The sequence below is a fragment of the Schistocerca gregaria genome, chromosome 3 (genome assembly GCF_023897955.1).
Source record: "Schistocerca gregaria isolate iqSchGreg1 chromosome 3, iqSchGreg1.2, whole genome shotgun sequence".
Lineage (NCBI taxonomy): Eukaryota > Metazoa > Arthropoda > Insecta > Orthoptera > Acrididae > Schistocerca > Schistocerca gregaria.
The window spans coordinates 569,837,575-569,859,895 of record NC_064922.1 but is presented as its reverse complement, the minus strand read 5'-3'; the positions used below and the strand labels follow the sequence as shown (position 1 = coordinate 569,859,895).

The window sequence follows — 22,321 nt, the reverse complement described above, 5'->3', positions numbered from 1 at the left end:
TGGCGGCCTATTCCTGGACTCCGAGAGTAGGATCTGAACATTAGATGTATTGCTGGGAGGTCGGGTTGGGAACTGAACCAACCTATAGATATTTATTTCATTCTTCTTAGAAAAACTCCACTGCTTAGGTACAACATTTTATTGGTTTTATTCTTTGAATCACTTCATCTTCATTTATTTCCAGTTCGTGGCGCCATTTGTAACATATCTGCACCTTGATTTTTCGCTACATTATGAGAATACATTTGCTGCTCTCATGAGCGTACTCTTTGTTTTCTCCTTCAACAAACTTCAGCGTGCAATCCCACAAAATTCTAATATTGCTGTGGCATATATGGAGACTTGTATCTGCAGATAGAAATTAGAATTTCCTATAGATTCAAAGAGGGTGAATGAATGATCTACGCCAGAGCGTGAGAACTTGAATATTTGGATTCTCATCAGAAGTAATTAGTTTTCAAGACAGTGATTAAGGTTGAGTAGTGAAACGCATTTTTGCTGCTGATACTAAAGCAATGACATCGAATAAGACTGCAGTGATAAGCCTTCCTCTGACCTACATTGCTGAGAAGCGAATCTGCATTATGTAGATGGTTGCCACATATAGAGGAGGAAAATTTCCCGACACGAAAAAAGATATTCAGTTTATTTGGTCGCTTGTTATGTTTATGGCGTTTGTAGTGGCAGAGGAACTTGATTGTTTAAATAAAGAATGATCAGTACCTCATAAATAGTTATATGTTCCCCTCTGCGGGCTTGGGGATACGAATAGGCCCGTGGTATTCCTGCCTGTCGTAAGAGGAGACTAAAAGGAGTCTCCAACTTTTCGGCCTTTAATGTGATGGTCCCCTAAGGGGTTTGACCACTCTGTTTCAAAATTTTCCGTTAATGTGTACCATTTGGGGAAGAACGCCTTACGTGGTGCATTCTATATTCATCTTGTCCTAAGATCTGACACACCTGATATTGTCATCTAGTTGGACTTACACCGAGCTTCCGGCCACATCAGCTGCAGTGTGTTCCGGGTAGCATACATTCCATCCATTGTGCATCTCCAACTTTGCCCCCGTGATCGCACTATCGCACTGCTGATGCCTGAGCTGCTACCTCGCCACTTATGCCGAGGAGTAGATGCCTATCCCTCTGGGGCATCAGGACTCCCGGCAAAAGGCCATCCTGCCAGGTGGGCAGGCAATGAAGCGTGGTACTTCATCTCTCCCTGGTGGGCCTCCACCAGCAGTCTCTAAGCGATCGAGGTCTAACCTCAATGGCAAGAAATATGATCTGAGATCACTTCCCTCCCTGGCCATGGGAGGAACGTATGGTTAGAGACGGCAGTGCAGATTATTCACCCCGGTACCTCTTCTGTACACGGGTTGATGGTGAATCATTTATGTCGACCAAGCCTCAGTTTTTTGTGGAGCTTGTAGAGGACCGGTTCATGGAGGTGGAGGGCTTGTCCAAAATGCGCTCTGGTTCAGTTCTAATCAAAACAGCATCCTCTGCCCAATCACAGAGGTTGCTCGCTTGTGGCAAGTTGGGGGATGTTTCAGTTACCATCACGCCCCATAAGAGTCTAAACATGGTCCAGGGTATTATATTCCACAGGGATCTTCTTCTGCAGTCAGACAATGAACTACACGTTAACTTAGAACGACGAGGTGTTCACTTTGTCCGGCGCGTCCATTGGGGTCCAAGGGATAATCAGGTAGCCAGCAGTGCCTTCATCTTGGCCTTCGAGCATGATGTCTTACCCGAAAAGGTCATGGTGATGGTTTAAAGCTGTGATGTGAAGCCATATATCCCTCCTCCAATGGGGTGTTTTAAATGCTGGAAGTTTGGGCATATGTCATCCCGATGTACTGCCAGCATCACTTGTCGAGATTGTGAACGTCCTTCGCATCCCAATACTCCATGTGCCCTGCTTCCCATCTGTGTTAACTGCGGAGAACACCATTCCCTCTGCTCGCCAGACTGCCGGGTATTCCAGAAAGAACGGAAGATAATGGAATATAAGGCCCTGGACCACATGACCTACACTGAGGCCAAACCGAAATATGAGAGGCTACATCCTGTGCCAATGACGTGAACCTACGCCGCTACTGCAACAAAGGTTCTCCCATCTCCCTTGTCGTCATGTACGGTTGGCTCTATGATCTGTGCGAATCCATCGGCCCCCTTGATTATGGAGGGCACTTCACTGCCTGTTCCTCCTGCTCAATCTACTTCAGGAGCAACCCCCCCCCCCCCTCCCGTCAACCATTGGGGAAAACAGTTCCCACTTCCCATCCAGAGAAGCGTAAGAATTCTTCGGCTCCTCTCGCCAGGAAGGGGTCCTTTGGGGACCTCCATTCGCAAGTTCCAACCAGCGGAAAAGCGGACGCCCGCAAGTGGCTGAAACAACCACCGGTCGCTGCTCGTAGAGCCTCACGGTCGTCGTCGTTCTCTGAGACTGACCCAGTGAAGCCCTCCCAGCCTGAACCACCGAAGGCACAGCACGAGAAGCAGAAAAAGAAAACGATTCCCAAAACTCCTGACATTGTGGTGGCACCCGTCCCACTGTTTCCTACAAGCTCAGTGTCTGAGGATGAGGTCGAGATTCTGGGGTCTGCTGATGACCTGGATCTCGCCAGACCCTCAGATGCAATGGATGTCGTGTGGCTACTGACTATGTGGCAGCAAGTGACCCAGTGGCGTAATCTGCTTCACCAGTCCCTTCACGCCCTCCTCAGCCATGGACAATGTCATCCTGCAGTGTAACTGCGGCAGTTTCTTCCACCATCTTGCTGAGCTCTGACAGCTTTGCAGCCTTCACCCTTTCTTCTGCGTTGCTCTACAAGAAACTTGGTTTCCAGTCATGCGAACCCCCACCCTCCATGGCTATCGGGGTTAGTACAGGATCTGGGCAGCTTATGAAAGGGTATCTGGCGGCGTCTGCATCTATGTCCTTCACTCCCTTCACAGCGAGTCTGTCTCTCTACAAACACCTTTCGAGGCTGTCGCTGTTCGGGTGTGGACGCCACAGGCTGTTACTGTCTTCAGTCTATATCTTCCACAGGATGGTGATGTCCCGCAGCATGTCCTGGCTTCACTGATAGCTTAATGGCCGCCATCTTTCTTGTTACTGGGCGACTTCAACCCCCTCTGTGTGGTGAGTCAGTGGCCACAGGTCGAGGCGCCACCGTTGAGAATGTATTGAAACAGCTCAACCTTTCCATTTTAAATGATGGTGCATTCACACATTTCAGTGTGGTGTACGGCACTGTAACACTTCTGTCACTAAATGTAACTGGGTTTTCCCTTTTGATGCTAGTCAATTGCCAGGATGAGTATTGCTGCAAAGGGCATTTGATTCTCAAGCATTCTGTCAGGGTGGAAAAACTAAATTAATTAATTTTTCTCTCTTAACAACATGTGGGCAGGGTGGGTTCTTCCTTGGCTCGAGTATAATATAGAATGAAACATTTTTACATAAGATAACTTTTATTGAAGATTTGTACAACTGTTTCCTTCCTCGATAATCTGGCTCGGAGAACGGTAGCTGTGTCGTTTGCGAAGCCTTCTGCTGCGGCAGCGGCGGCGTCTGATTACGTGTGGCAGTGTGTATCTCGTGTTGCCGTCTCACCCAGTTGACTGGAGATGCGCAGCGTGAGGTGGCCCGTTTAATTTTGCGAGCAAAGTCGTGCATCGGATGGTGATACCTTGGATGTGTCCCAGTGCTTATCTTCTCTAAGCGGCCGCGTATGTTGTGCGTCGGCCAGCGGAGCGGCGCGGCGGGGGAAGGCAAGTATCCCGGACTCGAACAACGGACTCCCACTTGCCAGACTGCTGGTGTGAGGCCGTCTCCTTCCCGTCCTCACGAGTCACCCGGGTACGCAAAAATCAGACTTCAAATACCTTTTAACTTATGTCTTCTGGCGCCGAGGCTGCTGCTTACTATTCGATTACAGCAGCGGACTTGGTGCGTCTGTGTATGATGTAGTCTATTCTTGCATGACGGTCTTCAGCACCGAAACTGACTGAAACCTACTGCTCTTCTTCCTTCACTTATTGTCGGGCCCACTGCGTCTCACGTATTTATTCACTTCAGTTTACTGGAGGTGAACGACTTCACGGTCATTGCCTCTTTTGTCACGTCGAAAAGCTTCTAGAAGAATCTTCTTAACGTCGGTCATTGGCTCTCGGAATATAGGCGAGGGCCGTTGCTCACATGTGACAACTGAGAAACACGTGAGCCGGTCGGACGATGCCCTGACGGCTGAATCGACAGCATCCGCCTAGTGGGGAGAGCGATGGCTTCTGAACTTGCTGACTTCACGGTCATTGTCTCTTGTGCTCTGCTGCTCTGCCCGCTGTTTGCCAGTGTGTAATTCTTCTACACTGAACTAAGTTTTTCATTTACTTTCTAATTTGTCTAATTTATTTACTTATCTTAAGCACCACTCAACAGCATGTACTCCGCCATCGACCTTTCGATATGCAACCCTAGCCTCTTACCATCTGTCCAATGAAGTGTGCATGGCGGCCTGTGTGGTAGTGAGCACTTTCCGATCTGTCTTTCACTGCCTCAGCGTCACTCTCCGTTGCGCCCTTGCACATGGGCTATGAATAAGGCTGACTGTGACTTGTTCTCCTCCACTGCCGCCATTGAGCATCTTTCTAATGAAGCCATTGATGCGGTGGTTCACTCGGTCACCACCAGCATCGTTACTGCGGCAGAATCTGCCATTCCCATTTCTTCTGGGTCCCCTCGGCGGCGGTCTGTGCCTTGGTGGTCGCCTGAGATCGCTGAAGCGATTAAAGATCGCCGGCGGGCGCTCCAGCATAATAAGCGGCATACCTCATTAGAAAACATCATCGCCTTGAAACAGTTCTGTGCATGGGCCAGCTGCATCATTCGCCAACACAAGCAGGAGTGCTGGGAACGGTATGTCTCCACCATTGGCCTACATATCTCTCCATCGCAGGTTAGGGCCAAGATTAGGCGCCTCCACGGCTATCGAACCCCTGTCAGAATCCCTGCCCTCTCACTGAATGGAGCAGTTTGTACTAACGCCGACATCATTGCAAACCGATTAACAGATCATTTTACTCTTAGTTCCGCTTCTGTTAATTACCCACTGGCCTTCCGCTGCATTTAAGGGCGGTTGGAACATCGGAGCCTTCACTTCACACCCGCCATCCTGAATCCTACAATGTTCCATTCAGGGAGTGGGAATTCCACAGTGCGCTAGCCGCTTGCCCTGATACAGCTCCCAGGCCAGATTGCATCCACTGTCAGATGCTGAAACACCTCTCAGTGGACTGCCAGCGACGCCTCCTCGACCTTTACAATCGTATCTGGGTCGAGGGTGAGTTACCGTAGCAATGGAGGGAAAGCATTGTTATGCCCGTTTTGAAACCTGCCAAGAACCCATTGGAGATGGACAGCTACTGCCCCATTAGCCTCACTACCGTTCTTTGCAAGTTGCTCGAACGCATGGTGTGCTGGTAGCTGAGTTGGGTACTCGAGTCTCGGGGCCTTCCGTCTCCGTCTCAGGGTGGGTTCCGTAAAGACTGCTCTGCCACCGATAATTTGATGAGCCAGGAGTCAACCATCCGTAAGGCCTTTGCCTGTCTTATTTGACATGAGGAAGGCGTACGATACGACATGGCCCCATCACATCCTTCCTGCCCTTCATGGTTGGGGTCTTCGGGGTCCGCTGCCGATTTTCATACGAAATTTTCTGTTGCATCGTACCTTCCGCGTGCAAGTCGCGGCGTCCCATAGTTCCCACTGAGTTCAGGAGAACGGGGTATCGCAGGGGTCTGGCCTAAGTGTCTGCCTGTTTTGCAATTAAGGGCTCGCTGCAATAGTGGGAACGTCTGTCTCAACTTCCTTGTATGCTGACGACTTCTGCCTCTACTATAGCTCCATTGGCATTGCAGCTGCTGAACGTCAGCTGCAGGGCGCTATCCGCAAGGTGCAGTCTTGGGCTGTAGCGCATGGCTTCCAGTTTTCGACTGCCAACACCTGTGTTATGCATTTCTGCCAGCGACGCACTGTTCACCCTGAGCCATGGCTATGTCTTGATGTCGTACCTCTTTCTGTCGTGGAGATACATTGGTTTTTGTGTGTGTGTGTGTTTTTTTTTTAATATTATGGGACACAACTGCCAAGGTCATCAGTCCCTAAGCTTACACACTACTTAACCTAAATTATCCTAAGGACAAACACATACACCCATGCCCGAGGGAGGATTCGAACCTCCGCCGGGACCAGCCGCTGGATGTGGTTTTTGATATCCTGTTTACTTGGCTCCCGCATATTCGGCAGCTTAAACAGATGTGTTGGCGGCAACTTAATGCTCTGCGATGCTTGAGCCACACCAGCTGGGGCGCCGACCAATCTACCCTTTTACAGCTCTACCAGGTGTTAATCCAGTCCTGTCTGGATTATGGGAGCCAGGCTTTTGGTTCAGCATCCCCTTCTGCGTTGCGGTTGCTGGACCCAATCCTTCACAGCGGAATCCGACTTGCCACTGGTGCTTCCCGGACCACCCCTGTAAACAGCATACTTCTGGAGGCAGGTGTCCCTCCACTGCGGTTCCGGCGCCAACGTTTGCTGGCTGCTTATGCTACACATGTTTATAGCATGCCCGGGCATCCACATTATCGTCTCCTGTTAGTTCAGTCAGTCGTCCATCTACCAGAACGTCGGCCCCGGTCGGGTTGTAGGATCACGGTCCGCGTCAGAGAGCTTCTCTCCGGGCTTGGGATTTTCCCTCTTCCACCTCTTTTCCGGGCCCCCTGCGTACACCCCAGTGGTGTGTGCCCCTCCCTTGCCTTCGGCTTGAATTGGCACAGCGCCTGAAGGACTCCCTCCCTCCGGAGTTCCAATGCCACCGCCTTCTTTCCATTCCATGTATCAGTGCTCTGGCGTTGTTTACACTCACCGTTCGATGGTTGCTGGCCGTCTCGATTATGCTCTCACTCTAGGGGACCACTACGAACAGCCGACCTGAGTGGCCATGCGGTTCTAGGCGCTGCAGTCTGGAGCCGAATAACCACTACGGTCGCAGGTTCGAATCCTGCCTCGGGCATGGATGTGTGTGATGTCCTTACGTTAGTTAGGTTTAATTAGTTCTAATTTTTAGGTGACTGATGACCTCGGAAGTTAAGTCGCATAGTGCTCAGAGCCATTTGAGCCATTACGAACACCATTCATTGCCTGCTGGCTGCAACATTTTCACTGCTGATCTGATCGCCATCTTTTGTGCCCTAGAGTATATCCGCTCCTGCTCAGGTGAGTCCTTCGTTACCTGTAGCGACTCCCTGAGCAGTTTACGAGCTGTCGATCAGTGCTTCCCTCGCTCTCGTCTGGTAATGGCTGTCCAGGAGTCGCTCCATGCTCTTGCCCATTGCGGCCGCCCTGTGGTCTTTGTGTGGACCCCTGGTCATGTCGGCATCACGGGCAATGAACATGTTGACCGCCTGGCCAAACAGGCAACCAGTAAACCAACTCTGGACATTGGCCTCCCAGAGACTGATTTGCTAGCAGTATTACGCCGCAAAGTTTTCGCGCTATGGGACGCTGAATGTCGCGATTTGACCACACCCAATAAACTCCGTGCTATTAAGCAGACGACGACTATGTGGCGGTCATCCATGCGGGTCTCTCGCAAGGAGTCTCTCGTCCTCTGCCGGCTGCGCATTGAGCACACACGGATGACGCACGGCCACTTATTGCGCCGTGAGGACCCACCTCCATGTCGCTGCGGATCCGTTTTCACGGTGGTCTACATTTTGTTGGAGTGTCGCCTTTTAGCTGTGCTCAGGCAGACGTTCGCGCTGCCTGACACGCTCCCTGTCCTTTAAACAAATGACACTGTCATGGCAGGCTTAGTTTTGCGTTTTACTCGGGCAGTGGGTTTTTATGACTTAATCTGAGTGTTTGTTATGTTTCTTTTGTTTTGAGTCTGGCATTTGGCCTATGATTTGAGACTGCGTTTTTAGTGTGTTTCTCGGTGGTTGACTTTTCCTTTTTTGTCTCTCTGGTCGGCCAACCACTGTCACACTATGTGTGATTTTAATCCATTTTTTCTGCTCTCAGTTTGCATCTTTCTTGTCCTATGTCGTCTGTTTTCATGTCCATTCTTCGTTTTTATTCTGTGTGGGTGTTTGAAGTATGAAAAAAAGGGACCGAGGACCGTAGCAGTCTGCTCCCTTTAATCCCACAAACCAAATAACCAATTATGTGTTGTAAGCTTATTGTAAAATTTTTGTCTGTATGTGGAAAAACTGGCTGCAGCATTTTGACTTTGAAAACTCTCCCCTCATATAAGATGTTCTGTAGATAATGTATTCAGTCGTGGAGCAGAACAGACTGATGGTTGACCCTGTGTTGCGCAGGTAAACAATGTCATGAAATAAAACTTTAAACTTCATACAATGTAAAATTTGAAATAAAGAAAATGAATATAATTAATGCCAGAAAACTGAGTGCTCAGTGAAAACTACGTAACTAAATCTTAGTACCGAAGCACATTACGAACGATGCGGAATATGAAAGAGAATGTTAGAGTAAGAATATCCACAAAAATTAATAACTGGTCTACTCGAATGAAAGTAACCAACACGTTAAATTAATGACTACACACTGTTTGCACAATATTGCAAGGCCAGGTCCGCACTTTAATGAAATCTGTTGCTCTCTGTAGCATAAGATGCAATGCACACATGACTAAAATTCAAAAATTTGCTATGAATCGTTGAAGTGGGTTTTACTTTAAAGAAAACTGTTTTTGAGAAATCAAACTCTGATTATTGAGAAAAATACAGCACAACATAAGAAGCCTCTAAGAGTTAAAAAATTCTCTCACTACAAACATACCTTTAAAATTCCTCCGAACTCTTCTCCATCAATATAAAGAACAAAAAAGTATTATACATCTGTTCTCATCTCCATAATAGAATATCCTAGTTTGCTTCTCCCAGATCCATAGGAAACAGATCTCCCTCTTTGAAAAAACTGCACGCTACTATCCACCAAGTAAGAATGCCCTGGAGCTGCACAAGTGACTGACTGACGGTCAACCACAGATAAAACTAAACACAGTGTCAAGGATCTTATTCACTACTGATGCAGTGCGCTCATTTATCATGGTCCCATTACAGATGAGGTGAATTATTTACGAATAGCAGAAAACGTATGAGAACCATTCAATGTGATTAACGGAAAGATGCAAGTGTAGTATCTTGGTTTATGATTGAGTCGCTGAATAAAAGACAGTTATAGCGTTAAGTTCGACGATAAGTGTGGAAAGAGAGAGGTCATGCATGACACGGTAAATTTACAATTTGAGTCCCTCAATTTTGGTGGAATGAATAGAAAGTGAACTGAGGTCTAAGTGACGAGTGTGCTGTCACAAGTTTCGCAAAATTTTATATCATGAACATCCAAATGATTCCAGAATGAAATTTTCACTCTGAAGCGGAGTGTGCGCTGATATGAAACTTCCTGGCAGAGTAAAACTGTGTGCCGGACCGAGACTCGAACTAGGGATCTTTGCCTTTCGCGGGCAAGTGCTCTACCTACTTTTTCCTTTTTTTTCTACATTTTGTTCGTTATTGTTCTTTGTATTTGGTCGTAGCGGACGTCACATGACATCCATTGAAGTTGTTGATCCTTTCACCCAGTTTTTTGTTACCGAGGCCAGCCAGCTCTCTGACTGAACACGCTGAGCTATTGTGCCAGCAGACCGTCTGAGCTACCCAAGCACGAACTCAGAATCCTTCCTCACAGCTTTAATTCCGCCACTACCTCGACTCCTACCTTCGAAATTCCACAGTAGCTCTCGTGCAGACGTAGCAGAACTAGCCTTGGCGGCTTTTCCAGAATGAAATTTTCACTCCGGAAACATCCCCAAGGCTATGGCTAAGCCATATCTCCGCAATATCCTTTCTTCCAAGAGTACTAGTTCTTCAAGGTCTGCAGGAGAACTTCTGCGAATTTTGTAAGGCAAGAGACGAGGTACTGGTTGAATTAAAGCTGTGAGGAGAGATCGCGAGTCGTGCTCAGGTTGAGCAGCACTTACCGGTGCTTAAGGCAAAGGTCCCGAATTCGAGTCTCCGTCTAGCCCACAGTTTTAATCTGTCAGGGGCAAGAATGTTCAAATGTGCGTGAATTCCTAAGGGACCAAGACTTACACACTACTTAAACTAACTTATGCTAAGGACGACACACACATACCCATGCCTTAGGGAGGACTCTAAACTCCGGCAGGAGGGGCCGCGTAATCCATGCCATGGCGTGGCCGCGCGGCGCAGGAACAAGACAAATATATCATTAAGGAAAGAGCTTTTCTTTCCTCTGTACAATCTAGACCGATATCGATGCTGTATCCAGGTGACTGCAACTAATAAATGTTTCGAAAACATTGAAGTGGTAGTTCCCGTTTCAGATGCAGGTAAATGTATTTATACTGTGAAAGTTTGACGATACACTGTCAGTTAACATAACGGTTTCGGATAAATGAGAATTATAAATTGACTGTTGCACTTCATTACGAGTGATTCAACGACAAAATGGCATTACTAGACGTCTTTGTTTTCGTGATACTTTGGAGTAATTTAATAGTATCATCTGCAGGAAGGAGACAGTAAAAGAAATATTTATTATTTTTATGAAATGTAATACATTTTCACTCATTCTTTTCTGTTTAATTTTTGGTAAATCTACGGTCACAACCATGTACTAATGATAATTGTAACCTTCGTCCATCAATACAACTGATCGAGAGGATTACAGGACAACTGCAGTGTGGGATGGTGAGCAGCTCAGTCGTGTTGCCTGTTGGATAAACTGCGCATCCTGAAACCCAGAAATGGACATTGAGGTCTACCCTAGTTGATTCCATTCATGCTCACTACGAAGTAATCAGTGGCTCTCCTCCACGATATTAGCAGAGATACGTCTTGCAACCAGTTAAAGAAACTGTACACGCAGGCCATGAGAAGCAAGGCACTTTACACGTTTTGTTAGTAAAGAGAAGAACAGGCCTGGGTATGACAATGGTCGGACTGATATTAGTGTTCAACAGGATAGTGAGAAATGCAGCGCTGAAAGATAAATTAGACGATAAGACCAATAAAATTATTCAAGACATTCATAATGTCTGTTCTCACATCTGTGACCTGAGAAAATAAAGGAGGACTACGAGTTAACGGTAGATCTTTGAAACATCTTAGTTTGGTTGAAGAGGCTGTACTGTTTGCCTTTAGTGCAAATGAAGTTCAATAGTGAAGAGAAACTAACAAAACTATTCTCAAGGTAGGCTTCTAAATCACATACCATAAAATGCTAAAAGTTTCCGGTTGAGGGTGTTGATGCAGCATATATGCGGTTATAGAAGCAAAGACATGTAAGAAAGTGATTAATGTGGCTTCGTATCTTTCTGACGTGCGTGCGGCAGATGCGGAAATGTGAACTATGGCGAAGTGATAACCAAATGTGTCCCAAAAAAAAAAAAAAACGTTTTGTTATCCGTTTCTTGGCTGGCGAAGGTAAAACACCGTTAGGCATCCATCGTAGAATGAATAATGTACATTTGGCAAACAGTCTGTCGAAAGTTGTCGTTGTCCAAGAAGTGCAAGAGCCAGCTACCTGCTGGAAAGATAACGCTTATTCTTTGACAACGGGTTCCATTATTTACTAATTTCAAGGAGAAATCTGGTGCCTCCGTCGCTGGGAAACGGTACTGAACTACTCCGGAGAAAGTAAGGCGTGCAATTAAGGTGGGACGTCGGGGATCACGCATGCCATCATACCGCAAATGTCGTAATGCAGAAGTTACGTGAACTCAAGTGGAGGACACTTGAGCATCCACCCTACGGTCCTGATCTCTGGCCATGGGCTCATCACGCCTTCAGAGGCCGAGAAAGGTCGACGATTCCTTCGGTCGAGGACGTGCAGCTGCCAGTTAAAAACTTCTTCACACAGCAGGACACGGTGTTTTACCAAAAGGGGATCTTCAGCCTGTTGCGTCGGTGGGATAACTGCCTCAGTGCTCGGGGAGATTTTGCCTGATTGGCATACTGATTCTGGACCACACGGCCTTCGAATGGGAGCTTTTAGATAGCCCCTTACATAAACAACATGTTGAAATGCAGGTAATAAAACAATAAATTCGTAGCATCAGAGGATGGAGTTTTATATTTACGTCAGTTAAACATAGATATTTGACGGACAGGAATAGAAATAAGACGACTCTAACTTTTCTGCAGTGCTTTTAGTAAACTAAGCACGTCTGTGAAATACGAACTTCCAAAATGTAGATGAAGGGAAGCTTACAATCAGTGCCGTTATAAGTTTTAAGTTACACTTGTAAGACATGAAACTTTAACGTAAAAACCAGCGGAGTGTTGTGTAGCGAGGCAGGGATTACTAGGTGAGGAAATAAATGGGCCGTGGAACAGATTAGATTGGGAAACGTAGATACGTTGAAATGAAAACGAAATCGAAATAAGTAATTTAAAGAGAAGAATGGATGCTAAATGTAACAGGGAAAGTCTTCGCTGGTTTCCAAGACATAGGAAAGAATAAGAAGGCAACCTAATGTAAAACTTAGTTGCGTTCATACGTGCTTCATTGAATGCTGGGACAACATGCGATACGTTAAGTTAAAAATGTCAAGAATCCTGTCAGCTATAATTCTATCTACGGTATTCGGAGATGAAATTAAGCTGATGATGTTCTTGACATTTTTAACCTAGTTTAAATGGATGAACGATGTTGGAGAACATGGAGGAGCGACATTGGTAAGTATCTTAAAGACCGTAATTCATGGAGAAGTCTATAGAGGTTGCCGTTATACAACTGGTGATGCGAAGAAGCTGATGATGATACTACATTGGGTATTTCATAACTTCCCTAAAAAAACGTTCGTGAGCGAGAGGTCATGCGAAGAGGTTATTCTTCATTAAGGAACATAGTCTTCTCAGTCCACCATTTAAGACCTAAGGATGTTACATGGCTGATACTGATGAAGACGACGAATCATAATAACTGAAGTCGTTGTCTCTGTGCGCATCACTGTACTAAAGATCAGCAAAATGTATATAAATATTTATAAAAATAGCACTGATATCACTAAAAAAACATTCCAGTGCTTCGCGCAAGTAGCCGCTATAAACAGTGTCAGTATAATTGTCATCGACATTTCCTAGTGATTTTGTAACCAGAAATTTGTTTCCGAGCAGGCGCCACGACCATTAACGGGGTGGGAGGGTGTGTTCAACGCCACAGAATACGCCAGCGACTGCGTGCAGGAGGATGGCACCGGCTCCGAGGACTGCCTCTACCTGAACGTGTACGTGCCGGGAGTGCCGGAGGAGGGCGGAGGGCTGCCCGTCATGTTCTGGGTGCACGGCGGAGGCTTCTCACGCGGCAGCGGCGCTGGCCTAAAGTTCGGGCCCGATTTTCTCGTCTCGTATGGAGTCATACTGGTCACTGTCAACTACCGATTGGGTCCTCTCGGTAAGTACGTTTAACAAAAGTAAACATGAGAAATATCTGTACGAATGAAGGAACTAGCAAAATATGTGTGGATCACTGCAGCAATCGATGATGTGGAAGTGGTAAAGTATCACAGCCGTACTTATAGTCTTATTTAATGTGTAGCTACCAGTTGTGGCACTTCAATCCGCCATCTTCAGGCCGCAGTTGATACTGAAGGGGTAATCAGGATCCATATATACAATGCGCCAGGGGCCAAAATAACTGGTTTACGCACACTATCTGTAACTTTGGCGTCAACATTCCAACAATCAACTGCAGTTGATGGTTGGAGTCCAGACACCATAGTTGCAGATAGTCTGTGTAAACCAGTTATGTTGGCTGTGAACTGCACTTGATGGTTGGAGTGCTGATGCCACTGTTACAGATAGTCTTCGTAAACCCGTTATATTGGCCACTGATACCTTGTTTGTTTGATATTTGGTTTGTGGGGCACTCAACTACGCAGTTATCAGCGCCCATGCAAATTCGCAATCTCTACACAGACCAATCTCGCCACTTTCACGAATTGTGATGAAATGATGAGGACAACACACTCAGTCCCCGGGCAGAGAAAATCCCCAACCCGACACGGAATGGAACCCTGGACGCTGTGATCCATAGGCAGCAATGCTAGCCACTAGACCATGAGCTGCGAATACTGATGCAGTGTATATATGGATCGTGATTACCCCTTCAGCATCAACTACGGCCTGAAGATGGTGTACTGAAGCGCCGAAACTGGTCGCTACATAATAAATAAGATCATAAGGACGGCTGTAGGCGTTTTATTTTCTTACAAAAGAAAAGACTTTATTTAGCAAAAAAAAATCCTTTTTTCCTTTTGAGCACATAAAGTTTAACAACGGCAATTAAAAGCAGGTAACTATTAAAAAATAATGGTAAGTGAAAACTGAGAAACGTTGTTTAGTTTTGAAAACATTTTAACAGTATAATTAAATTTAGTAAACAAGGGAGTGAAATTTAATGACTGAAAATTGAAAAACTTTGAATTGGTGTTTGGAAGCCCACATAGTGTGTACCACGCTATGAAATCCAGGCCTTACTGCACACGAAGAGAGTTTCAGTTAAGACCTGTTCTATGGAAAAAAAATTCATCAGTAGTTAAAAAGTACATTGAGATCTGCAAGCCAAGTAAATGACAGGAAGAAATGGGAAATTGTAAAACATAAGTTTCTCTAAATGATGTGTACCGCATTCGAAGCCCCACAAATTGTCTGCCATGCAACCAAAGTATTGGCTGCTACTGACAACAGATTGGGCTGGAGTAGTAGTAGTAGTAGTAGTAGAGGGGTTTTGGGCACACGAGAGCAAGGTCTTCAGCGCCCGTTCAGTAACTTAGTGAGACGGGTGTCAAGAAAAATCCCAGAACAAGTATATAAAACGGAACAGAAAACATGGGTAACAATCGTTGAAAAACATATGCTCACCCACACCAAAGCGTGGCATGAAGCAGAGCGTAAGCAGAAAAACATGGACAACACAGGAAGAAAATGATAGAGGCAGCTAAAACAATGTAGCAGATGGAAGTGGCTGGCTGACCGCAAGGAAAAAAGGTGAGGAGTCAGCCACTCTGCAATACACTAAAACCTCCAGCGTAAAATTTTAGGCCAGAGTCCAGACACATCACAAAACTGAAAAACCCTAGACACACACGTCTCATCATTAGCTAAAACAGAAGGCAGATCCCCAGCAACTTGTGCTTCTACCCGTGCATCACGGTATAAAATGCAGTCTGTTAAAATGTGCCGGACAGAGATGTGCACACCACAAGCATCACAAAACGGTGGATCCTCCCGCCGTAATAAAAAGCTATGTGTGAGAGGACAGTGTCCGATCCGAAGACGTGTGAGGGCCACCTCCTCCCGCCTCAGCAACCGGCAGGAGGAACGCCACGGCTGAGTGGTTGACTTTATCAACCGCAGTTTATTGGCCGTCACCGCCAGCCATTCGTCCTCCCACAACTCCATGCACTTCCTGTGGAGTGCAGCGATGACTGACTGCAAGGGAATAGGACACTGGACCACATCCTGTTCTCTGCAGGCCTCCTTGGCAGCCCGATCGGCCTGTTCATTGCCCCAGATGCCAACATGACCAGGCACCCAGCAGAAGGATACTTCTGTACCCCGCCGTTGGAGCAAGTATAGTTGGTCATGTATCAGCTGGACCAGCGCCTCAGTCAGGTACAGGTTCTGCAGTGATTGTAGGGCACTAAGAGATACGGAGCAGAGAAGAAATCGATCGCCCCGAACACGATTCATCTGCTCCAGTGCCTTCAGGATCGCGTTGAGCTCTGCTGCGAAAACGGTATATTCAGCAGGGAGGCGAATCCGGGTAACTTGATCAGGGAACACTACCGAACAGCCAAGGAAATTCTCCTGTTTGGAACCATCAGTGTACACGACAGTGAAACCGTGATGCACATCTAAAATGTTAAAAAACAGACATTGGAATGTAAAATCTGGTGTGCGATCTTTCTTAAAACTAGTCAAATCTAAAATAAGTTTGGGTCTCCGGAGGAGCCAAGGTGGGGATCGGCTCCAACCGCGACGCAAAACACGAAGACCAGCCATAGACATCGCAGCGAGGCAACCCTGTGCGCGAATCCCATAGGGCTGCGTCGCACGTTGCTGCTTATGAAATAACTGTGCCAGAGGAGGCTGAGCAATGGCAGGGTATGCAGGGGTGTATGGTGTGGACAAAGTTTTATACGCCTGGCGCACTGTAAGTAGCCGTCGCCGCATAGGAAGTGGCGGTTCACCAGCCTCTGCACAGAGGCTTGGTATGGGGCTAGTTCGGAATGCCCCAGTGGCCAACCGAAGCCCTTCATGGTGCACAAGGTCCAACATCTTTAAGCAAGAAGGCCTCGCAGACCCATACACCGTGCACCCATAATCGAGCCGAGATCGCACAAACGCCCTGTAAAACTGGAGCAGACAAGTCCTGTCAGCTCCCCATGTACTGTGGCTAAGACATTTCAAAATACTTAAAGCCTTAAGCGACCGCCGTTTTAGGTCTTTAAGATGAGGTAACCACGTGAGCTTCGAGTCAAAAATGATCCCCAGAAACCTCACCGTGTCCTTAAAAGTAAGAATAGTGTCCCTCATCCGCAACTCAGGAAAGGTTAAAAGCGAACGAGAACGGTTAAAAAGAACACATACAGACCTCTCGGTGGAAAACTTAAAACCACTCTTCCGCGCCCAGTCATCCAAACGTCTAATCGTAAGTTGCAACTGCCGAGTTGTCGTTGCAAGGCTTGAAGAAGAGCAAAACAAAGAGAAATCATCCACAAACAAAGAACACTGGACAGAACTTTTCACTATGGACGTAATGCTATTAATAGCGATGGCAAAGAGAGTGACACTTAAAACGCTACGCTGAGGGACACCGTTCTCCTGCTCAAAGCGATCAGACAGGACGTCACTAATTCGGTATCGAAAATATCGTGGCGAGAGGAAAGACTGAATAAAAAGAGGAAGACAACCCCGAAAACCCCATTCGTGAAGTTGCTCCAGGATGAGACGCCTCCAAGTGGTATCGTAGGCCTTCTCAATGTCAAAAAATACACCTAGAAGGTGATGACGGGGTAGGAAAGCTTGTTGTATAGCCGCCTCCAGTAGGGCCAGGTTATCGAAGGTGGAACGAAACCTCCTGAACACACACTGAAAGCGACTAAGGAGTTGCCAGGATTCTAACATCCAGACAAGGCGGCGGTTGACCATCCGCTCCAAGGTCTTCCCTATGCAACTAGTGAGGGCAACACTACGGTAGCTACTCTGGCTTGTGCGGTCTTTCCCAGATTTTAAAAAAGGGATTAAAACTGCCTCACGCCACGCATCAGGAAAGTGACCCGACGCCCAAATTCCATTAAAAAGTGCGAGGAGGATTTCTTTGTTGCGCATTGTGAGGTGCCATAGCATACTGTAATCGACCCTGTCGTGACCAGGGGATGTGTCACGAGCTCCAGACAATGCAGAATCCAGCTCCCACATAGAAAATGGGCAGTTGTAAACTTCATGAGAGGTGGACTGGAAGTCCAGACTACATCTCTCAGCAACGGCCCTATGGCGCTGGAAACCCGGATCCTGACTGGTTGTTGCAGTAACTGTGGCAAAATACGCTGCCATAGTCTGGGCAATGTTTCGCGGATCCGTGTGGAGAGTGCCGTTATTCATTACAGCAGCCATGGGGCACCTCCCTCCTCTGCCAGAAATTCTCCTCATGGTCTCCCACAAAATGGAAATTTTGGTGGAACGATTAATGGTGTTCAGGAACTGTCGCCATGACCTCTTCTTGCTCTCACGAATAATGCGGCTACACCTTGCCCTCGCCACCCGAAATACTGCAAGATTCTCAGCAGTCGGCCGAGACTTGAACCGACGCAGAGCCGCACGCCTGGTCCTGATTGCAGAGCGGCAGTCGGCACTCCACCAAGGCACAGGTGGCCTCTTCCGAGGGCCCATGGACTGTGGAATGGATGCTGCAGCGGCGTGGTGGACCGTTTCGGTAATATGATCCACCCACACCTCAACAGTCGCACAGTGTTCGAATTGGGCCAACTGGCTATAAAGTGTCCAGTCAGCTCCACTGATCACCCATCGTGGTGGTCTCCTTTCAGGGCCCACGCCATCTGGCAGGTGAATCCAGATGGGGAAATGATCACTGTCATGCAAGTCAGCGACCACTTCCCAGTGAGCACTGGCGGCAAGAGCTGGAGAGCAAAGCGAGAGATCAATGGCAGAGAACGACCCAGTCGCTGTGCAGAAATGAGTACTGTGTCCTCCATCGAGCAAGTAGGCACAGGATGACAGGAGAAGCGTTTAATATGCTCTACACCTGGGGCAGGTAATTGCAGAGCCCCAAAGCATATTGTGCGCATTAAAATCACCACAAATAATGAATGGTTGGGGGAGCTGTATAAGAAGATCGGTGAGGGCCACTTCATCAAGTGCGTCTTGTGGGGGCAAGTAAAGTGAACAGACAGTCAATGGATGACGTACTTGCACAGACACAGCGACAGCCTGTAAAGTCGTCATAAGCGAGAGAGGCGAGGAGTGGTAGTCCGTCCTGACGAAAATACCTACTCCTCCTCTAGCTCTCTCTCCACGCAGGTCGTCCTTTTTGTGGAGGGTATAGCCTTGCAGCTCAGGGGAGTATGAGGGATGGAAATAAGTCTCCTGGAGACAGAGACACAGTGGTCTACCCTGAGAGAGTAGACGAAGTTCCTCCACATGCGTCCTGAACCCTTGCATGTTCCACTGAAGTATGGGAGCCATCTATGTTGGGGTAGAACCTTCATCCTGTCTCTCCGACGGGGCGGGGAGACCGCAGCAGGTGGAGGGGCAGGTGTGAGGTGAGCAGATTGCCCCACACATACGTCGTATTCCATCAACTCTGGGGAAGAGTCAAATGAAGCCTCACGTAAAACAACAGCCGCATGGTCAGACGGTTTACCACGGGATTTGACCCGGTGTTGCTGCGGTACAGGAGCTTTCTGTGGTTTGGTGGGCTTTGGGGGAGCTGATGTGGGAGTGGTAATTGGCGCACTGGGCTTGGGAACAGCCTCAGCTGTTGGAGGCGACAGGGGCTGGCCCAAGTTCGCCACTATACCCTTGTCTGCCGTTCGAGTAGGGGCTACCGGCTCTGAAACACTGGCTGTGTTGCAAGTGCACTGACAGCTGCAGGTGTTAGTGCCAACACTCACCACCTCGGTCTGCGTTGAGGCATCGACTTTTGGAGTAGGCTTCTGAACCAGGGATGCGAAAGATGTAGCAAATGTGGGAGGTTGCATCGACTTATAGATCTTCTTGGCCTCACCATAGGGGTTTCGCTTGGTTGATTTGATTTCCTGGACTTTGTGTTCCTCTAAAAATATTCGGCAGTCCCTACTCCAAACATAGTGGTTCCCAGAGCAATTAATACATTTAGCCGGAGACGAGCAACCAACTCCTTCATGAGCAGCCTTACCACAGTTGCCACAAGTCGCTTCGCCCTTACATCCTAAGGTGGTATGCCCAAACCGCTGGCATTTAAAACAACGCATTGGGGGCGGGAAATAAGGCCTCACACTAAGGCGAAGGAAGCCAGCTTTAACATGTTCAGGAAATTTTGTGCTACTGAAGGTCAGAATAAAGGAGTCAGATTTGACAAGATTGCCATCAACCCTCTTCATGATGTGTTGGACATCAACGATACCTTCTGGAGCCCACTCACGTTGCAGTTCGTCCTTGGGAACGTCAACTAGATCCCGGCATGTCACAACACCTTTGCTGTAGTTCAAGTTGCTGTGCAATTCAGTGTCTATGGCATACTCTCCAAGACATTTAGCAGATTGGAGGTTAGTTGCTTGCTGGGAAGTGGAAGTTTCCACTAGCAAGGTCCCATTACGTAAGCGCTTCGCCGATTTCAAGGAGCCACAGATGCCCTCCAATCCCTTTTGTATATAGAAGGGCGAAACCTTCTCGAAACTACCCTCCTTCCGTTTCACAATGAGAAACACATTCTGAGTACCAGAATGAATCCTGTTACTAAAGACTTCACTTGTCAAAGATGTGCTGCAGTCAGGGGGACTGACTGCACGAGCCCTCTTCAGAGACTGGGTGTTAGAACCCTCCAGCGGCCCACCCTTTCCGCTGGGAGGAGGAAAAGAGGATTTCGAAGGATCCATCTCGTTCCCACGAGCAGCTAGGGACATAGAAGTCCACCTAGACAGAGCCCCGCGTGCCTAGGTAAGCCTTATACAACTGAGGTGCGGCAGGTTCCCCAGAGGTTGCCCGCTAATGACTGTTCCACCTCAACAGCCATGCATCTCATCGTCGCGCAGCACACCTTGAGATTGAGGGGATGTTTATAGAGGTTTATTCCATCCTCGCGATCCGGGCGGCCAAGCCAAGATCCCCACTCCCTGAGACACACAACATTCCACCGCCGCGCCGCACGGTGGTCGTTGAAGTATGCCCAGAGCTTACGGCGACAGGGGACTGGCGGCGCTTACCAGCCCCAGCTCAGGAACCCCGGGGTCGCCAAGCCCGTACCCAGCAAATGAATGCTGAGCCCCTGGGGGGATGGGGCTGGAGGTATCCAATGGCGAGCGCAGCATGAAACTATAAAGCGTAATTTATCTGCTTAGTCCACGTGTAACTCTCAACAGTACTACTGTGCTAATGGTGTTGATTCAGAACAGAGCAATGGCAACGATAAAAAAATTAAACATCGCATTATGTCTACAACACTTTCCGAATTTGACATTTTACCCTTTCGGCCAGATGTATTAGTCGAATGTGTGGTGTAGGATACTCTAGACATTGCAGACACCGTACATGAGGAGTAAATGATGACAATATTCGCTTAACAACTGAAACTGGTGTTGAGACGGATACACATTGAGGTCGTTCATCATCCTTAGCGGACAGGGAGACACAAATCCCGTGTCCAGTGAAACGTAGTAAAGGACAATCATTGTCCAAGGAGCGGGTACTGAATACATTAACCTACATGGAAGATATTCCACAGAAAAAAAAAACTGATATTCAAGGGAGGAAAAAGCACACTTGTTACAGAAACTAGTGTTTGCGAGTTTCACAGACGCTCGACACAATTTACAGGATGAGCGCGATAGTGACCTTCTACGTTATGCACATCAAATTGCGAGCGACATAGGTTACAGTGATTTCCAGGGAAGCAGTGGATGGTTGCGTAACTCTGAACATTGTTACAGATCTGGAAGACGTAAGGTAACGAAATTTCATAGATGAGATAAAAAAAACTTATGCTATCGTTCAGTAACGAGTTTGTTTTCAATTCTAACCAACCGGGATTTGGAGAGGAAATGTATATGAAAAGTACCCGGGAAATTATAGGTACCGAGAGAGATGAATCAAGATCAACTAAACCGATATCTTAACGTATACATATTCAATTATGGCGACTGTTAAACTGGGTAGTAAATTTATCTGGAAAGTTATTTGTTGTGCTGCAAGGAATTGGAGGTGCTCTGCCCCCTACGACTGTTTCTCTTGTGCGAGATGGTGGAAGATCATAGGGAAATATTTATATCAGAGCAAGCAAGTGTGGAAGAATGGGCGTAAGAGAACTATAGGTGTGGATTGAGCACTGCTTTTGGTCAACAGCTGGCCAAAATAGCACGATTTTGCTTGATTCGTGGTCACTGTATAAGAATCATGCTTCTTTAGAGCAAATTAACCCTCCTGAAATGTGTGCGACATTACTGTTCGTATCGCCTGGAACAAGTGGGCAAATTCAGCTTCTGGATGTTTTTTTTCCGTGCCTATAAAACATATTATCGCAGCGTCTGCAGCTTCACCCTAAAGGATCGCCAGTTTCAGGATAGATTCCACGACAGGTTGTTTCGCATTCGACTGCATTCCATCACATTCCACAAGTTACACCAATCTGATTCATTAAGCATTCTTTAAGAGTGAATACCTAGCTGAACGTCCTGCACGGTTTGTAACACCCAGGGAGTTCGATCTGGATGATGGGAATCTTTGTGATCACCAAGACGCGCCATTTTTCATTCTGTGCTCATGGTGAAAATTAATGGTTTGTTTTGAACATTTCTTGAACGTCGACGATGTCTACTTTGTGAAGTGTAATACATACATCCCATAGAAGGTTGATCTCTGCACCTATCGGACACACATTTTGTGTCGCTCTCCTGATGCACGTGGAGAGTCATTTGCAAACTAATTTTTTTCCTGGCATAATTGTTAACACAGCCTTTCAAAGTAGCCTTATTCAAGGTTG

At 47.2% G+C, this 22,321-nt stretch overlaps 1 protein-coding gene across 1 annotated transcript in view; it reads left to right on the top strand.

Moving 5' to 3' along the window:
* The window catches only part of LOC126355905 (cholinesterase-like), a 90,948-nt gene that overhangs the window by 14,027 nt on the left and 54,600 nt on the right, over nt 1–22,321 (top strand). The window contains exon 3 of the mRNA XM_050006417.1: nt 13,240–13,516. Coding sequence (XP_049862374.1) covers nt 13,240–13,516 — 277 coding nt within the window. The remainder of the gene's footprint in view (nt 1–13,239; nt 13,517–22,321) is intronic.